At 36.8% G+C, this 19,821-nt stretch overlaps 3 protein-coding genes across 3 annotated transcripts in view; 1 reads left to right on the top strand and 2 right to left on the bottom strand.

Moving 5' to 3' along the window:
* Positions 1–14,775, top strand: part of LOC145977944 (uncharacterized) — a 42,582-nt gene extending 27,807 nt beyond the window's left edge. Inside the window, exon 2 of the mRNA XM_083110281.1 lies at positions 13,884–14,775. Coding sequence (XP_082966407.1) covers positions 13,954–14,466 — 513 coding nt within the window. The 5' untranslated portion in view covers positions 13,884–13,953 and the 3' untranslated portion in view covers positions 14,467–14,775. The remainder of the gene's footprint in view (positions 1–13,883) is intronic.
* On the bottom strand, positions 2,301–3,716 carry LOC145987831 (uncharacterized). The gene has a single exon (XM_083122572.1). It carries the CDS (start codon positions 3,714–3,716, stop codon positions 2,301–2,303), a length of 1,416 nt encoding a protein of 471 aa, XP_082978698.1.
* The window catches only part of kibra (WW and C2 domain containing protein kibra), a 98,322-nt gene continuing 87,676 nt past the window's right edge, over positions 9,176–19,821 (bottom strand). The window contains exons 12-17 of the mRNA XM_083110269.1: positions 19,491–19,788; positions 13,338–13,513; positions 12,774–12,974; positions 11,918–12,259; positions 11,415–11,548; positions 9,176–10,875 (exon numbers count right to left, since the gene is read on the bottom strand). Coding sequence (XP_082966395.1) covers positions 10,557–10,875; positions 11,415–11,548; positions 11,918–12,259; positions 12,774–12,974; positions 13,338–13,513; positions 19,491–19,788 — 1,470 coding nt within the window. The 3' untranslated portion in view covers positions 9,176–10,556. The remainder of the gene's footprint in view (positions 10,876–11,414; positions 11,549–11,917; positions 12,260–12,773; positions 12,975–13,337; positions 13,514–19,490; positions 19,789–19,821) is intronic.

The raw sequence follows: 19,821 nt of genomic DNA on the forward strand, positions 1-19,821 counted from the left end.
CTCTACACAAGGCTCCATGGCCAGGTTTAGCAGCTATTACATCAATACACTTGAAAGCCAGAATACAAATATTTTATGGTAAATACAAATGCAAAAGGGTTTGATACTAGATTTTGGACTTTAAATACAGTGAAAGAAAAAGCTATATCACTGCTACATTTAATAGGATGTAGCAATATTTTCTTCCTTTTTCCAAAAGCTTTCTTTCACTTCTTAAACACGTATTTTTTTCATTTTCAGATTCACTCTAGCTCAATTAGGGGCAGAGCGTCCCTTTCACATTTTTTGGGTTTTATGAACAAGTGTGATTTGAATTATTTTTTTAATAATAGTGGCTAGAAATAGTATTATATCTATTTATTTTTACCCTTGTAGATTGAATAGCGTTCTTTCACTTATTAAACACGTATTTTTTCGTTTTCCGATTCGATGTGTATTTCTCACAATATGTGACCGTTCCGGGACTTTTGGACCACCCGGTATAAATAAATTATGGCATATGGTAAATGTCTACGCTTGTTGACAAATATAAAATCTGGTTTCAAATAGTTGGCAACCACTGGATCTAATGAACTCTTGTGGCCTGGTACTCGGCCACAACCTGGCCGTTGATAGACATTATCCTAGTGCACGGTGCTCCTAAAAGTGAGGCAGAAACTGAAACAGATTGGTCACAAATGGCAAGAAAAAATCATTTTCAAAATCTGGCTTTCTCTATGTATAATTTTGTTTGTTTAAGACCACTTTATGCTCAGATATGCTAATTGGGATTGTACCTACAGCTTAACATGGGACCTGAACTACTGTGCCTTCATTGGGGATTGAACCTGGAACCCCCTTGATTACAAGGTGGCATTATTTTATGCCATCAGGGAGGCTCATTCCCTTATATATTCTGTTAAACAAATTTTACTGACAGCCAGATTTTGTAAATTAATTTTTTCTTGCAATTTGTGTCCGTTTCTGCTTCACTTTTAGGACAGTGTCTATCAACAGCCAGGCTGTGGCCCAGTACCAGGCTGCAAGAGTTCATTAGATCCAGTGATTGCCAAGTATTTAAAACCCGATTATATATCTGGCCATTTTCCAACAGTACTCGCAATTATAAGTATTAAATGGGGTATATACACATGTAGTTCTCCATACATATCATGAATACTAAAGTTTTTAATTGTCCTGAAACACACAATAGTTTAATATTAACATTTGCTTAAATTTTTGTGGCATCAATGACAAACGTGAAAGTTTTCTTTAAAGTTAATTTTATGCTCAGATAGTCTAATCAGAATTGGGCCTACAGTTTTAAAATGGAATCAGAATCTTCCATTGATTACAAGACAACAGTGTTATCACTATAGCCGCTCCGGCTAGAGTTTGGACTTGAGGAAACCCTGACTTTCGTCTTCAGTTGTGCTAGTGTGAACGGGGGGAATAGCGGTGTTGCCAAACATCTGAGACTATGATTTTTTTTGTCCAGTCGTACAGGATATCTTTTCCTGTCAACATGCACCCTTCGCTCGCTCGCATTTCAGGCAGAGGCAGGGAGGCGGAGACCCACGCATTCGCTTGCTACATGGCCGCAACCGCCTTCGCCGTGCTTGGCCTTTTTGGGGGTGGACTCTCTCGTGGAAAGTGAGGGGGGGGGGGACGAGCTGAAAACTCGAAATTATTGCGGAAGGTCAGAATTCTTTCTAGGGTATTGTGGATACTGAACATCTCACTGCAATCAAGGTTTAGGGTTCAGTTACTTGTGGTGGCATATTTCGTTTCGCTCCCCAGTTAAAATTGCACGTCGAGTTCAGATTACTCAACATTATCCATCCTTTATAGTTTATATTAATTTCATTGTTGTCTACACAGCGATATCAAATAGTGAATTGTAAATTGATTGGACGTGAATGAACATTGTGTTTTACTGATATTCCCACAAGAGTAACTACAGCATGTTTAGTAACATCCATGAATTTAGGTTGAATTCTGAATTTACGCAATATAGAATGGGTGGTCGGGTCGGGGGTGTGGGGTTCTCATGGGGCTGCAGTTCCCTCCCGAAATTTTGAGAAATTCAAAAGTTTCAACTAAAAGACTAAAAAAGACGTTATAAAACTCGAGATATTACACGTTCTTCATAATCGAATATTTCATTTATGTAGTATTATTTAACAAAAGTAGTAATAAATGTAAATTTTGCTCAAAATCCTTTTCGAAAGGAGAAGGCGTTAATAGCTTCATATTTCTTATAAATCGAACAAAAACACACACATACAAATATCAATCACTATGAAAATATGAAACGTACCTTAGTTGTTCTCAAGGGGAAATACTCCACAGTCTTCCATCATTTCGACGAAATTGTATTGATCAGATTCCTCATCTTCATCTTCGTCTCCGCCAAGACTTATTATAAGTTTGTCCACATTTTCCTCAAGAAGCCCTTCCTTTAACCACGCGTCATTTATTACTTTTCTGGTATGTTGGACGGCTTTCTTCCAGTCATCTGCGGACACATTGACAAGAGCTTCCTGTGTGAGAATTGTCACCTCATTGATTTTAAAAGTTTTGTTTTTTCTGGCCACATGTCCCTTCACTTGCGCCCAAATGAGTTCGATGGCATTAAAGTGGCAATGATAGGGTGGCAGTCTTAGCACTTGGTGACCACTTCTTTTCGCAAGTTCATCCACGTAATATTGCGGGAACCGTGGCTTGTTTATGTTAACAAGCTCGATCAGTTCAGCTTTCTTCAATTCGTGGGAAGCCGGGATGTCATGGCGCAAAAGCCACTGAATAATTTCATCTTTTTTTGTGGCCATTGTTGGAGGTTTATCTATTTTCACCGTATGGTACGGAGCATTATCCATCACGATGACACACGGCCTTGCTAAGTTAGGGGTGAGCGATTCCTCAAACCACTTGAAAAACCGAGCGTGGTCCATGTCTTCGTGATAATCGCCCGATTTCTTAGATCTAAACAATAATGTAGAATTTGGAATGAACCCCTCGCAAGTGCCAGCATGACACAAAATCAGTCTTTCCCCTTTTCCTGTAGGAGCTGGCATCGTGCCTTTCGTGGTGTCGTCAGTCCACCCTCGCTGGGTCAAATGACCTGCGTTAACCCAGGTTTCATCCACCCACACAATGTCTTCGAAATTTATCTTTCGCACTGCCCTCAAGAAACGACATCGGGAGGCAACGATGTCTTCCCTCTGCATCAAAATAGTTCGTCCGGTGTACTTCCCCCAGCGAAACCCTAAGTTATCCAGCACCATCCCCAATGAAGTTTTACCGCCACTGAACAACTCCTCCTCTCTTAACGATTTCACTAGTTTCCCAAGGGTAGGACGCTCTTTCCTGGCGTAATATCGATAAATATGCTGCCGGATTACGTCCTCCTGAAACATGTCCAGTTTGGTGACAGGTTTGTCCCGTGGTCGTTTCTTACCTGGAGTGGACATTGTGGCTGCCACGTCTGTCTCCATTAAGCGGGACTTTTCCTTCCCGATGAACATCACGGAAGTTCTGCTAATTCCCAGAGCCGCTGCTGTTCTCTCAATCACTGTTTTAAACGGAAGCAAAGGGCCATTATTTTCTCTTTCTTTTTCAAAATAATCTCGCACTGCACATACTAATTCACGGGTCTGGCCACGCAGAGGAATACCACGGCCGACAACTTTTTTTTCTTCCGATTTCGCCGGTGTATTTGCGATAGGCTCATCCATTGTAATTCAGTATAAACTGGTTGGGTAAAATCACAGATACAAAAAAAAAGCGCAAACAAATCGCACAATAACCCCGAACTTTTGCTGTCAGGCATACACTTGGCAACGCAGAATACCACGAGAATTCCCCCTCACCACGGCAACTGGTCAAAGCCGATTGGTTCAGCGGTTCACGTGACCCTCCCTGACTTTCGACAGAAAAGACAAAAATAGAATTTCCAAGTCCAAACTCTAGCCGGAGCGGCTTTAGAGGCATGCAAATTTCGTTTTTGACGAAAACACGAAATATGTAATAACATGCTGTAATGTTTATTTTTCATGTTTCTGAAAGGTGTGAGGTGCATTTTTTCCTACCCTGTTTTGTCACGAAATATGCGAAATGAACTGCAAAATGCTAAATATACTCTTAAACACGAAATGTACCATTTATATACCAACACGACACTTTCTGAAGTCTGAAGTATCCTGTGAGATATGCAATTTACGGAAAATTTATTAATTCTGCTGTAAATATTTAAGCAAAAATGGACCCCTTTATACAGGAATAAACTTAATACTCTGGTAACTACATAAATGTGCTATTAGAAGGGATAAGTTTATTTTGTGTAATAATAAAATTCACAATTTTAAAATCAAAATATCATCTTATATAGCACTTTTGATGTGATTATTCACCACTATAACACCGAAATTTTATTTTATTTACTGCTTTTGAACCCAAAATATACTCTCTTTTTGTAGCAAAATTTTGCTTTTTTATTTACCAAAAATATGTGCCTCTAGTTATCACTATTCCATTGGGTAGGCAACTACAACTACAGGGTATCCAAAAAGTCAGGCAACCAAGATTTTGACTATATGTAACTTTCGCACAAAAAGCGATAGAGACATGAATCTTACATTGGGTATTAATTTTGTCCATATGAATATTTTTTTAAACATTAAACCAAAAAATCACATAACCTTTTGCCCAAGGTCCGTTGACTTGTTTGCCACCTGCTTTTGAAAGTCTGTTCATAACGACTCTTTTGAGCAAGTAGAGGTGGTTGTATAACTGTGACATCATAGGGATGGCAGATCGCTGGGGAAAGTTTGGTATCCGCTAGTTTTAGCAAGGGGAACTTGTTTCTCTGTTCTTTCCTTGCGCTTGTATTCCTTTATTTCCAGTATTTTTTTTTTATGTGATTCATATTGCAGTGTTGTCTTGATGACAATAAATAATGTCTCACTGTGCTGCAAGCGCATGAATATATCAAGAAAACGAAAAATTCCCATATTGTTTACCTTATATTTCCATCCGATGAGAAGTTCCGAGCAAATGCTATTAAAAGACAAATTTCAAGTTGCTATTTTTCTTTTTATACCAGTATGTTACGAATGTGATTTAAATTCCGAATTAGTAGGAATTACAGCAAAGAACAGCCTGAAGAAAGGTACCATTTTTACAATGATAATCCCAGTTACACTAGCTTAGTGACGATAACAGTATTCTTGCAAGCCTTGTGTAGTTGGGATTGCCAATGCAGACTTTTTTTTTTACGGAGTATATGATCTGACTACCATGCGAGAGACTCTGGTTCGATCCCCGGTGGGGGAGAACCGGGATTTTTTGCACATGTTCATGCAGCTCTGGCACCCAGCCAGCATCGTATAAAGTGGGTACCTGGAGGAAACTCTGGGGGATAAAAGCAGCCAGGGGCATGGTGCTGATCACATCACCCCCACCTTCGGCTATGATCAAGATAGGGTGGAGCCCCTATACGTCTTCATGGTGTTGTGTAAAGCACATGGGAGCACTTTACTTTTACGTATATGATTGTGAAATGAGGAAGACTATACTTAAAGTACAGCACATTGAGAGCTTTGCTAATAAATTTGACCTGAAAAATTGAAAGTTGTTATAAACATCTATCCCCGAAATTCAGATAGTAAAATTTCCAAATCGAGATTTAAAATTTTTCGGAATCCAGATATTTTTTGGCCATCCTTGGTGTGAAGGCAAGCTTGCTAGGAAAAATGTTCTGAGTAAGTGTGTGTGTCAGACAGAGAACAAAAATCTTGATTAGTCTTATCATTCGTCTGTTCAATACAAGACAACAGAAAGTACTTCGTGTTTTGTCAAGGAAGAACATTATTTTTTTCCAATTTCTATATTTGAACCGCAGGATCCAAAAATTAAAAGGACACAAATACCATGAAGCAAAAACAATGGATCCAGTGCTGCTCTTTTTCCAATTCTTTCCAGCACTAACCATGGGTTTTCTTTCATCTGGACACTGTTTGAATAACATAGCCATATGCTGGGTACTCGTGGTACTGCTCTCTTGACACAACTGATGTTGCCAGTAGACCTCATTATTAAAAAAAACATACTTTTTATTAGGGCTGATCTGATACTGATGCTGATACTCTTACAGAGTCCCACTGATACTTGAAAATTCAATAATTAAAATCTGTTCAAAATATTTATCAATATTGGTGTGTAAATATTCTTCTCCAATTATATGCAAGAATTTAACAAATTTGCTGTAAAATATTTAAGAATTGCATCAGAATATTTAGATATGTAATTATAAAATACATTTTTTGTGCAATAATTTTGGAAAATTGAAGAAAGTTTGAATTTTGCATAATTTCCATGGTAATTACACCCTGCAAAAATGTCGCATGGCATTTTTGCAGACTCCATGAAAGACCAATATGTCTGAAAACTATCAGCTGGTATGGGTAGGTGAATTCCAACGGATACTTTCTGATACCGATACATTGGCATCAGTATCGGCTCAGCCCTACTTTTTATGAATATGCCAAAATTAACCCCATAAATCATCTGTAATGCATAAAGTGCCTAAACATTTATCCTTCTGTTATCAATTCGGTAAATATCCACTGAGACCTTCGATGCATGTCAATTTTTTTTGCCAGGGGGTCGTTTTTTTTATCCATGTTTGTTTTCACTTTGTACAAAAACTTTTTTACACCTTAATAACTTTTCCCCATACTGAATGCTCATGTACAGCACAATTTTCTAGTTTAATGTTGAAAAAATATCCACATGAAAAAAAGTTAATGCCCAGTGGAAGATTCATCTCCATCACTTTTCATACAAAAGATATGTACGTTCAAAGTCTCAGTTGCATGATTTTTTGGACACCCTGTAGAAGAAATGACAAATATGTGTCTTTTGGCTGCTACACCATGTAAAATTATTTAGCTAATTCTAAATTATGACATTGCAAACCTCTAAACTCTTTAACTAACACTGCAAGTAAAATTGGTAAAAAGCCAAAGTTTCAGTTTTTTTCCCCAAACAAGCCAGCTTTTTATTGGAAAAAAAAACTAGTTTTACAATTACCTTCCTTTGGCCACCTAACTTCCTGGATAACTAATGTGTCTAATTTATACTTAACTCTCTCATTGACTGCAGACTGAAATGTTCCAGGCCAGTAAAGGCTCGGAACATTCCAGGTGCCTAATTTAATATCCTTATTTGTACTGCACATCTTAGTCCAGGGACCTCCCAAAGTAGTTGCCATCCAGAGATCTAAATGGGGGAATATTTTACCTTGGGAACATCCATGGCCAAACTTTATTTGTGAGCAGCCATTCATTTGCTGTTGTCTTGGACTCCTGCCATCTTCATGTGTAGGGATACGAAGGTGTATTTTGTCACTAAATTCTTTCGTTGTTAGGTGGGTCAGATGATAGGTGGCTCTATTCAGTGGCTTTGAGATTGCCTTTGGTTGTTGGAAGTTGAAACAGTTATGAAGAATATATCCGTATACAGCTAAATATATCGTATCACTATTTTTCTGTATAAGTAACGGATGTGACAAATGAATTTTTACAAGTAGGAGAACATTCAACTACAACCATCAAGTTTATTTTCTGTTTGTTAGTTCCTCCTTTGAGTAGTGGCATGAGTGTTAGCAATTTTCTCTCATGTGTTTCATCGTTATATCTATCCTTATTGTTGCAAATATTAAAGAGAGTACATAAAGTACCTAATTCTTAAGTACTAAGTTCTTAAATGCTAAGAATTAGAAAGATTAAAAGTTGAACCTCCCTGCCTCGATAGTCTAGTGGTAATACTGCTGTCTTGTAATCTTGGCTTAGTGTCTTAGTGGTGGACCTGAAGGGGCACATTAAGTGGCTAGGATTCCACTATAACCTCTAGGTCTTGTCCTGATTAGCCTCTGTGCATATTATGAATCTTAATGCAAATCCGACCACCTACACATTCCAATATGACAAAAATCAGCGCTTGGACAATTTTATTGTTTGCAGACCTAGGGCTACATGTTAATTAATTATAATTTGTGGGCTTGGAAAACAATATTTGCAGTGCCAACAATATTTACAGTGCCATCATAATGACTAATTTTGATTCCTTGCAGGAAAATAAATCTTTGAAATGCATCTATAACTAGTGATCCAATTCTGAGCATCCTTTATGCAGAATATATTGTGAAATAAAATTAAAATCTCCATAAGTTATTTTCTACAATTTAATATCAAAAGCAAGGATTTCTTTCCAAGGGAAAAGCAAGACATTGTTTCACTTTGAAGTTATCATGTTCTTGCAACCATGTGTGGGAAGTCTTACTTTCAATTATTAGTATAATAATTAACTCTGCCATAAGTAGGGTTGTGCAGAACGAAAATTTTTGTTCGTGACAAGATTAGGAAGGGAAATTTTTATAATTCCTTCATTCGGAAATAAAAAAACATGCAATTTCCAGAGCAGTTTCGGGATGGGAAACGTTCAAAATTTATTGACATGGGGAAAATCTCTAATTCTACACTCTCTTCCCTTTCCCCTTTAAGTGATTGTTTTTGCACTTCTGGAATAAAAACTGTTATGTTCGACACTTTTAGAGCAAAAAATACCAATTAACCACTTTCCAATGCGATTCTTTGGAATTTTTTGACTGTTCGGGATTCCTCAAGTCAGCATCTGAGTTCAATAATTCATGTGCTGTGGTTTTGAATTACAAAAAGATAAAGAATTCTTTATCACCCAAGCGATATTTGTAGAAAGGAAGCAAGGCGAATCCAGTTTCTATTTAAATAGTGTACTCAAGTCTGAATATGTCAACATTGCCAAGTATTTTCACTCAATTTCAATTTTATGATTTGTAAAATAATAATAATAATAAACGTAAAATACAAGTTCTGTGGCTGAAGGGCAAGATATGAAATCTTACTCTGCTCCCCCTTAGAAAAAAATCCTTTGGGCACCCTTGCTTCTCAGATAAAGATATTATTGACTGACTTTTTAAAAATTTCATTGTTTGCCGCAAGTTTTGATATAAAAAAGGTGGGGGTAATGATGTTTAGAAATAATCAATGGTTTCAGGTTTGCATCTCACTTAGTAATTTTTCATTTATCATTTGCAGCCCATTTAATTACTTCCCCTTGTAAAACGAGGTATACTTTTTTTACAAAACAAAACAAATTCCATAAATAACTTCTCTTTTATTTTTCAGCAACTATCTAGTTACCATTACTTACAAAGTTTCAGCATGGAAGCTTTCAGATACATCTATAGAACATACAAAAAATCTGTCAGTTCAACGGCTAACATGTTGACAGTGAAGTACATAAAAAAAACAGAAACCTACATACATGAATCTGTACATATATTACACATGAAAAAATGATACTGTCCTTATATACTGTATCATAATCATACACAGTTATTGTCATACCCAAACGCTGCCCCCTTATGTTACGAAACAAATGGGCAAATGAGGGGCCAACCCCCTTCCATATGTAGTGAATTGAAGAAATCATAACAAGGCACCAGGATATATATTAGTAATTGTGTTTTACAAGATTCCTCTAGTTCATTACCTAAAATAAAATCATTATCCATTCCCACAAATAGAAAAATCCTCTCACAAAAAATGCACCACAGGAAGAAAACATTAGGAAAACAAACTTCACAGCAGTTTGGAATTTTTTTTTGTGTTAGCGGATTTAAATAACTTGATGAAAAATATATGATATCAGCGATGAATGAAGAATGGATTTGTACAATGAATTATGAGATGATGAAAAATCAGTATGACACTTGTCTATTATGGTATTTATTTTTTGTGAGCTGGATCTGGTACAACAGGACATACTCTGGTAACAAAGTTTCATTCTAGTGTCTTGTACTATCATTTCCACTATGAAAAATAGTAAGTACTGAACTGAATATTTAGCATATAAGGCAGTTTCCAATTCACACTTTCTTCTTTAGTATTACATTATCTTTTTATTCTTGTATATATAACATAGCCTTGGCATAACAATTATTGAGCAATGGAAAATCTCTCTCTGAAAAGAGTTTATACCTCTAAAATATTTGAAACATTTGGCAGACAACAGTCACACAACTTTTGACTGAAACATCAGATCTCTTGATTGCATGTGCAAGGAACTTTATCTCATAAAGCTCACTGTGAACAACTACGGGAAACTTTTAACTCTCATTTTTGTATATGTTGAGTTTGTAAAACTATCTACACGAGTCAGACAATTAGATTTCTTCACAGATTTCATATGCTAACAGTAATAACCTTCCTTTAGACTTAACAGCAGACTGGCTGTGTAACCCGAACGAGTGCCAACTCTTTTGCCTCTCCTGTGCAGACCAGCTGCATGCAAGAGAATCCAGCTACTGCAACGACTGGGCCCAACAAGCTCGGCCACTAGAGAATAAACCTTGCATTCATTAACATTGAACAAACTATGCTGTAGCTGTGTGCACTCGGAGCAACTTGCAAGAGTGCATTTGATGGCACAAATAAGCAAAGAACTGCTACTTCCACAACATTTCAGGTACACGTTCAAACTTCAACTCCAAGAACTCTGTCAACAACATACTCAAATCTTTGCTGGGACTCCAAGTTGTCTTCCTGCTTTGATGTTACTTGTGACTGCAAGTCCTCCATATCTTCCTGCTTTGATGATACTTGTGACTGCGAGTCCTCCATATCTTGTTTGGGTGTCTCCTGTCCCTTAGATTCTTCTTCATCTGAGATTGCCTTCAGAGTCCCATCACGCTTCAGTGTGCTGCTTTCCGAAGCACATTCATCGTCCTTGTTGTCACTTAATGGCAGTACAGGTACGCTAATATTTGGCCGTGTGAAGAATGCCATTTTCTCCCTGTAATAGAAAATGGCCATATAATTGTTAACAGAAGAACCACACTATTCCAGTTAAACTAAAATTACAAGAAAATAATAAATAAATGTCTGCAGATTTCCTTACAAAAGAATAACAATTCTTTTCAATATTCTATTGCATTTGACAATATTTGTTAATATGCATATTTTGGTGGAAATGTGCATAAGTGAATTTTCATAATTAAAAAATAGCTATTTCTAATACTGATTTTGTTTCACTATTTTGAAGGAATACTTTAATGACTGATAATGTTTTTATTGAAATAAATATTCATATTATTTATTTTACGTTCCATCCATCTAAGTAATTCTTTACTTAATTCCACTGGAGAATTCATATAATTCATGCTTGTGTAGTCTTCTTTGTGCATGTACTACTGTTTCCCTAGGATTAAATATCTCCATGAACACTTTATACAATATAAAAGTGTGTTATTACTATAAAAGAACAGTTTCTACATTGTAAAGAAAAATTAAATTATTCAGAAACTGGAATGCCCTTGCCAACTGAGTACTTACTTGAATGAAATGACATCTGGTTTTCCCTTCCCTGCTTTGCTCTTCCTCAACTTGTAGATTTCTTTTGAGGCTTTCTTTATCATTTTCTCAACCTTCTTATCATCTTGGCTTTTACCATATTTTCCACTCTCCGCCTGCAAAATAACAACAAGAAAAGTGATATCTATATATAAAACATCATCATATTGGATAACTCATCTCAATTTACCCAAAGTGATGCAATATCTGCAATATCATATCATTCCATCCCTACCACACACCAGGTTGGAAAACTCAATGAGTATACAAAATAAAAACAGAATCTTTAATTGATGAACTAAAATCATGAAAGCAACAGATATGGGAAAACTTGGAAATATCAGGGCAGTGGAGGGGAAAAAATAGAGCTTTATAAAACTTTAAAATATTGAGGCAATCAGGTTTCTTACTGTCGGGAATCAGTACTAATGTTGGCACAAGTATTGGGTGGAAAAATCATGCATGTCAACGTAAAGACTGCTTACCTGCAACATTAGATTCTGAAACTGCTCATCTTCCAAAATCCATGTAGCTACATCAGTGTCTCCGCGAGTCCTAGCTTCCTCCAACCTCTTTATGAGCTCTCGCAGCCTGTGCAGTTCCTCCCGTTGCTGCTGTAGCCTTGTGTGTTGTGCCTGGAGGTCCAGCTCCAGGTCGAGGGATGTTCGGGCAGTGGTTGAGAATGAATGGCTGTGTGCATGCTTAACATCCTCAGAGACAGAGCCTGGGGGCTTCTTCCATCTCAGCGAACGTCGTTCAATCGAATTACGCTGGAACGGTCCTCTCCGATACAATGGCATTGAGCTATCGCTATCGCTACGATTAAGCTGGAGTGGGGAGAAAAAGACAATAATTATATATTTTATATAAGTTAATTAGAAGTAATTTACTTCTTTTGCACATTAGTGACTGCATTGTTTCACAATTATTATAACATTGTTCTAACATGATTCAAATTTTATATACATTATTATTAATATATATGGATAATTTTTCTGGCACATATTTTATTGCTTTTCTGTGTCAGAAAGTCATCATCTGATTGATGGGAACAAGGATGCATTACCACAAATTATACGATTATAGAAAATTACCTGTTGACAAATGTTTGTAACAGTTGCAAAGATAACCAATAAATATAAAATTTGAATTTTGATCCAATAAAATACAAACCCACCTTTTACAATATTTTCAGTACATTCAAGTTATTCAATACACATCGATAAGATATACTGAGAAACAAATGTGTTTGATAACAAAACTAGAAAAAAATTCATTTATGTGGAAAAGGTTAAATTCTAGGACTGCATTAATAAATTAATAATTTTAAGATATACATACCCTGCAAATGTACTGATTCTTATTGACAGCTGCACTTGGTGAAAAGGTCTGAGAGCGTTTTATCACTATGGCACGAGTTGGCTCATCGGTTCTTTTCCTCATTCCTTTCTCTGGAATGAAGACACATTCCGTATTTGTCTCCTTGTCCAAAGTTTCAATGGAGTAATCTATAGATTCACAGCCCTCAACTGCTGTGTCCTCCTAAAAAAAATTAAGAATTGTCATTATTATTTGTTAATACTTAAGCTGTTACAGTAAGGATTATTTAACATAGAGGTTCATACAGTTAACCTACTTTAACTGAAAATGAATTGCTATTTATGTAACCATCAAGAAAGGCACTTATCACTCACCAACCCTAAATTTTTCAATTCAAGGTTAATGACTGTGATATTAATTTACTATTAAATTCAGAATTAAGAGAATGCAATATATTTTAGTATGGTTTATGAAATTCCAATTGACACCATTTCTGCTTTCTTTTTAAACGTTCATAACTTCTGTGCCTAAAGAATTTGTTTTAATCTTGCCTTCTCTATTAAGTCATTTTCTAAGTTAACTTACAGCATGTTCTAAAACTTCTTCTAATATTTCCTCTTCACTAAATTCTTCCTCCCCATCCTCTTCATCTATATCCTCATTGTCATCTTCTTGCTCCTCATCTTCGCTGTCCAAGCAACTCTCAAGATGCTCCACATCTTCCAATCGCACATTCATAGTGGATTGAAGGGCTTCGGAACCTAGAATTGAAATACATTGTTTGTAAACAAACTGATATCATTAAAAATTACTTCCTATGAATTCACACTCATATAAAATCTTTATACTACTACCTGGGATTCGACTGATCTAACTTAAATGTGTTGTCTATAAGATTTCTCTAATAGTTGTTTGTAAACAAGCTAATACACATGGTGGAAAAATTACTCAGCCTAAAATGTGATATTATTAGTTGAACAGGTGAATTACAATCATTGCACTGTGTTCTAATCCTATCCTCTTCTCATTTTCCCAATATTCCGATCTTTCCATCGACAATATTAGTCGTCCTTTCAACATTTTTCTTCCAGTGTTTGCTTTCAATTGAAGTTTTTTTTGTCTTTCTTCTAGGTACTTTGATTCTTCACTGTGGACAAGGTTTAGACGTTCATCAGATTCACGATATTGGAGCTCTTCAACCATGAACTCAAGCGTGTGTTATAGGTGCAATCAATCTGGGCACTTTGCCAGAGATTGCTCTCAGGGAGGTGGTGGCGGCGGCGGCGGAGGTGGTTCATTTGGGCGAGGTCGAGGAAAGTGCTACAGATGCAATCGTTTTGGCCATTTTGCAAGAGATTGCAGGGAAGATGAAGATAGATGCTACCATTGCAATGGTGTTGGCCATGCTGCTAAGGATTGCCAGCAGAGTTCAGATGAACCATTATGTTACAATTGTAACAATACTGGTCACATATCTCGCGATTGCCCTGAAGCTGGCAAAACCTGCTATGTGTGTGGAAAGAGTGGCCACATCAGCCGTGATTGCGACAAAGATGACCGCAAATGTTATTCATGTGGAAAAATTGGCCACATTTCAGTTGATTGCCCTGCTGGTGAAGAAAAGAAATGCTACTTGTGTAACTCGGTGGGTCACATTTCCCGTCAATGCCCTTCTGCAGGAACATCTGGAGAGGAACCTGCCTCTTACAGGTAGACTTTAGTTATTCCAAGAAGCAGTGTGCAATTTGTTTGCAGTTGATGTTCGGGATAGAACGAGATGCTCATTGCAGTTCAATGTTTTCCCACATTTTTTCTTTCTTCTTTTTTTGGAAAAAGTTTTATTTGATATTTGAAGATTGTCTATTCCATTTTTCCTTCAATCAATGCTACCTGTCATATATAATTCACAGATGTGGAAAGTGTGTTAATGTATGGTGTTTTTTTCAATAACTTCTTAAATATGTGAAATTTGAATTAATTTTTGTATGGATATTCATTGGGAAATATACATAGATGTCATGAATTTCAGTGTTGTACAATTATTTTTATATATATATATATTTTATTATTATTATTTTGGTAAACTATGGAATCATTGCAAGCCACAGTGGTCTATTTGGTACAGCATCTGACTGTCACATGGGAGACCCAAGTTAGATTCCCAGGGTGAATGATCTAGGGTCACAATTTTTCATCCCTGCATAAAGCAAGCTCTGTGGTATCCAGGGGGGGGGGTTAAAGGCAGCTAGAGCATGAAGTTGATCACATAACCTCCTACAGAGGCCACCATCAAGAATGTCAGGGTGGTGACAGACCTGGAAACCCAGGAAAAGTCTGAGGATTTGAGAGGTCAAAAAAAGTTGGGGAATTTTGTCTGACTTTTTTTCTTTTTTGTTGAAATGAATGTGCCAGGCATTTTCTTTGAAAGATGTCATTATGAAGGCAACAGGAAATTTCGAAATCTTGTTGCTAAGTCCTGATGCCAAGTTTTAGGCCTCTTTTATGTGCAACAACCACGATGCCAGAAACCAGTGATGGGAGGTGGTGAGAGAAATTTCCGGAGGGGCCAAAAAATTTGATAAGCCTCTAAATATTACCTGGAAATGCATTGAATTATCATTTTTTCTTGTCTGTATGGGAGTAGTAAGGGGCCAGAGCTGTCAACAGATGCAGGGGGGGGGGGGGTTTCACAGCCACTGTGGCGGCATCCGATAGTTGTTGGACAAACATTTCATCTTCATTGATGCATGTGATTGTTGACATATATAACCTTTCGACTAATGTTGAACTTCAACAAAATGTCTCAACTACATGATGCGACAAAAAACACAGGCATGGAACTCTTATGGAATTAATTTTTGTCTTCAGACTTTGACATCTGACAAAATTTGCATGCATAAACAGAGCCTTGTAGAGTCACAGCCAGTTCTGGGTAGTAACAATTTCATTAATCTTCAATGGGATAGTTACAACCCAGAAGTGTCCATGATTACATTTCAGGGTGTGGTACCACAGTTCATTGAAGAAACTTCTTATGTATGCAATTTTGGTCGAACATACCACTTAGACATTTATTTTCTGTTCCACAGACTGCCCAGCCAATTCAATAGTTTAACAAATCAAATAGACATTTTTGAAAATCAGGCACGTTTTAGAATGCTGTTGAGTGAAATATGTAATCCCATGTAATATTAGTTTTGTTATTATTTTTTCTTGTTATTTTTGGCCTCCCCAATGGTGTAGTGGTAGCGTCGCCACCTTGTAATCAAGGGGTCCCTGTTTGATACTCGGTGGAGGCACATGGTGGTTTGGATCCCACTTTAAAATTGTAGGTCCAGTCCCAATTAGCCTTACTGTGCATAAAGCAGACTTAAAACACCAACTCAACTCTTGTTATTTTCTGTTGTTAGTTCATTCCAATGTAAAATGGCTAATGCTGTGTTTGAAATCTTCTGTTAAATAAATAAATTTGTTATCTGTGACATGTGACAAAAATTGCATGCTATGGGCTCTTATTAATCTGATGTCCTAGTATGACCACAGATATATATATATAACTAACTATATACCCTTATCTGTGGTATGACATTTTTTGTCATTTATGATGCAACATCCAACGAAAGTCTCATTCATAAATGGAACTTTACACTGCTGCACCCCTGCAAAAATGCCACTAGAATAATTTTATTACTCTTCTTGTTCACTTAACCTTATTTAATGTAGCAATGCTTACAAAAGTTTTCTTTCAACCCCCAGCATAATATTGGTCTTGCACAGGTTAACATACATTTACAAATACATTGAACTGTTATTCGATGTCAAGAAGAATAAAACAGATCGGGATAACAATTGAATAATATTATGACAAAGTGAAACAGATATCTGCATTCAAAACATTATAAAAAATTGACAAGTTCATGCTCCCAACCTGAGTTTTCTCCTACATTCGCATTGCAATTCACCCTGCCCCTTTCCCCTGCCTATTTAAATCCATGAGAGATTATTGTTAATCTGCCACTGAATAAAGTTAATGTCCAGTGTTATGAAATAAAATAATAATAATAAATAGGTAAATATTTTAATATAATAATTACTTGAATCATTCAATCCTGAAAGCATATCACTTTCTTCGGTAATCGACCTTTCTCTCAATAACACTGAAAAATGTTAATTGCTGCAAACTAGTGTTTGTGAATCTTCAGTAATATGTGCACACATTTTTCACCCATCCAAAATAGAGAAATAATGCAAATTTGGCATAAAATGGAAATTGTTGCATTTTTCAAGAATTATAAAAAATGTTCTTAAACACTAAAATTGCTGCAAACTCCCACATTCTTGTGTTTTTAGGCTTAATAAAAAAAATATGTCATTGTTGTGCATGTAGAATGTGCACATTTTCCAATATTTTAACCAAGAGAAAACTATAATACATGTTATTCATGATATAATTCCGACAGCTGCATGAAACCCTGTGTTTTTGCCACGATTTTTCAACTTCTATCGGAATGATTGGCATCCAGAAGAAAAAAAAAGTAGTGAGGTTCTGACAGGATATTGAGTGTTCCATCTACCACCGCACAGACCTGTAACATCAGTATTTGTCCACTGGGAAATAATGGAAAATAACTTCTTCAAATATCAGTTCCAACATGCCAAACTCTCATGAACAGGTGCAAGCCATGTGATATACAATTTAAAACGCTAGTTTCAAAACACTGTATAATTTAGATATATTTGCCAGAAAATGCTAATTTTGGGAAAAATAACACCGAATTGTAAAAAAAGAATGATGCCGATTTAGAAAATCAAGGTTCTACTGATTAGCCATAAATAAATTAAGAATCAGTAGTAATTAACAGTCTCCTAACTCAATTTTCGACATATTCACCATCGTTGTTCTGGCATTTGTCATAGCATTGCACTAAATTTTGTATGCCCATGGCATATGTTTCTAACATGAAAGACTGGAACCATCTGTACCGCAGCATAACCGTCAAAATGTTGTCCTTCCAGCAACCTCTTCAGCTAAAAAAAGAGATGAAAGTCTATACGTGCAAGTTTGGGAGTGTACAGGGAGTGGTCCAAGATCTCTCACTTGATGTGATGGAAAAGTGCCCACATGCACTCACTCAAATGTGTGGGATAGTGCACATTGGATCGGCCTTCCATGAACTGTGTGCACCATCTTATGACCATATTGCAGTGTTCGGAAAGTTACTTTTAAAAAGGTAACTACTAACAGATAAATGGAATCACGTGGAAACAATTGGATTGTTTTCCATTCATATGCGCAATTGCTAGCTCTAGTCTTCGTCAGTTTGGTTCATACTACCAGTATTGTTCAATTCTTTCATGAGAACACTGAAATATTGCAGTACGTCCCTTTTCAGCTTAATCCGATATTATAGTAAAGGAAAAAAAACTATTGGATGCTGCTTACAGAAGGGAGAAGTTATAAGGTCACAGAGGAATAAACTACAGAAACAAAACACACTTCACAGCACACAACTGACAATGGCAAACTGTCAGCAATAGGAAGGAATTCTCATCTTATCTTCTTGCTTCTGGGAAATCCACCCCTCTTCAGAGGTGTGTATATCCCTTTGGAATTCAGGTCTACCAAATGAAAGATGAAACATAGGATAAACCTTGAAATGCCTGGCTCCTGGCTGGAGCCTACAGACTGACCAATGCCAGGAGACAAATTTACTACAACTACTTTCTCTTTTTCTCTTCATCTATTGTTTGCAAGAATTAAGGTATCAATATATCACAGCAGAAACTAAATTGCGGCTCACTTTGAGTCCTAAATTGCCAATAATTTACGAAACTTTCAAAGCAATTTAAGTGTTGCAAAGTGACTTAAAATGTTACTTTTATCGTACAAAAGTAACTCGGTTACAGTTACTCACTTTTGAAAGTAACTAGTTACAATTACATTTTTCTCAAAAAAGTAACTGGTACTTGTAACTAGTTACTTCCAAACACTGCCATATTGTCACTCAAGACTTTGGTCTCTACACCTCACTCGATTGCTGATGGCTCTATGCTGGCTTCTGAGTGTGCCCAAATCTGATTACCGTATGTATCTTGCAGTCAGCCGGACACTGTTTGAGAGCTGCCATTTTTCTCTTAGCACTGACGTAAAACAACTGCACCAGATTACAACCACATGCCATCTCTTCCTGCCTGCATATGCGTGTCACGCTCTGATCACTGGCTCCGCATACAGATGCCATTGGAACCTTTTTGCTCGAATTGCTTGTGATTTGTAATAATTTTCCAAATTCACAATTTTGCAGTTTGAATTCAAATAATCGAGAAACAAAGTGAGGTTCCCTGAAGATAATATTAGTACTTTACACAATACATGCCTCAATCTGTATGACTTTTATTATTTTATAATTGTCAGGGAAAAATATAAAATTTGTCCTGGAAAACCTGGAAAAGTCGGGGAATTTCATTTCTGCTTGTCTGTAGGCACCCTGAATGTGGACCCTACACCCACATCCCCCTAAATGTGCCTTCATGGTGCAGTGCAATGTGTACAGGGGATTCTAGCTTACCTAATAAATTGTTTAGTTTTTAATGAATATAAGCATTGCGATTTGATTTGATATCAAGTTATTTTTTGGGGGATAAATTAGAATGTTTCTCAAATGTTATTGGGTTTTATTGTCAGCTTGAAAGAGTGCAGTGTTAAATAGTTGCAAGATAAACAGGTAGGAACCTTACCTTGGTTGCGTGTGAGTGTTGACGTTTGTGATGAGATGATGGTGGATTCATCACTGCTCTCCTCCTTCACGGCTCCCTGTCTGTACACACTGATTTCACTCTCCTGCTTGTCATGAGACGTGCGACTTGGATGTGAAGAGGCAGTATCATCTGAGGAGTTCTTCATCTGGTGAGAAGCTTCCGAGGTCAGCTCACTCTGCTTCTTGCTCATCTGCATGAAGTGGAAGCTGAGGATATTGTACCACTTGATGGACGTGGTTTCTGGGTTGAAATCGGCCAGGCTGACTTGCGCACAACCCTATTTAGGGACAAAATAGAAAAACGTAAGCAT

The sequence above is a fragment of the Lepisma saccharinum genome, chromosome 1 (assembly GCF_977018435.1).
Source record: "Lepisma saccharinum chromosome 1, izLepSacc3.1, whole genome shotgun sequence".
In the NCBI taxonomy this organism is placed as follows: Eukaryota; Metazoa; Arthropoda; class Insecta; order Zygentoma; family Lepismatidae; genus Lepisma; species Lepisma saccharinum.

Bases quoted from the DNA above. Each gene is read 5' to 3' on its own strand.
- LOC145987831 (XM_083122572.1), bottom strand. From the start codon at position 3,716: ATGGATGAGCCTATCGCAAATACACCGGCGAAATCGGAAGAAAAAAAA.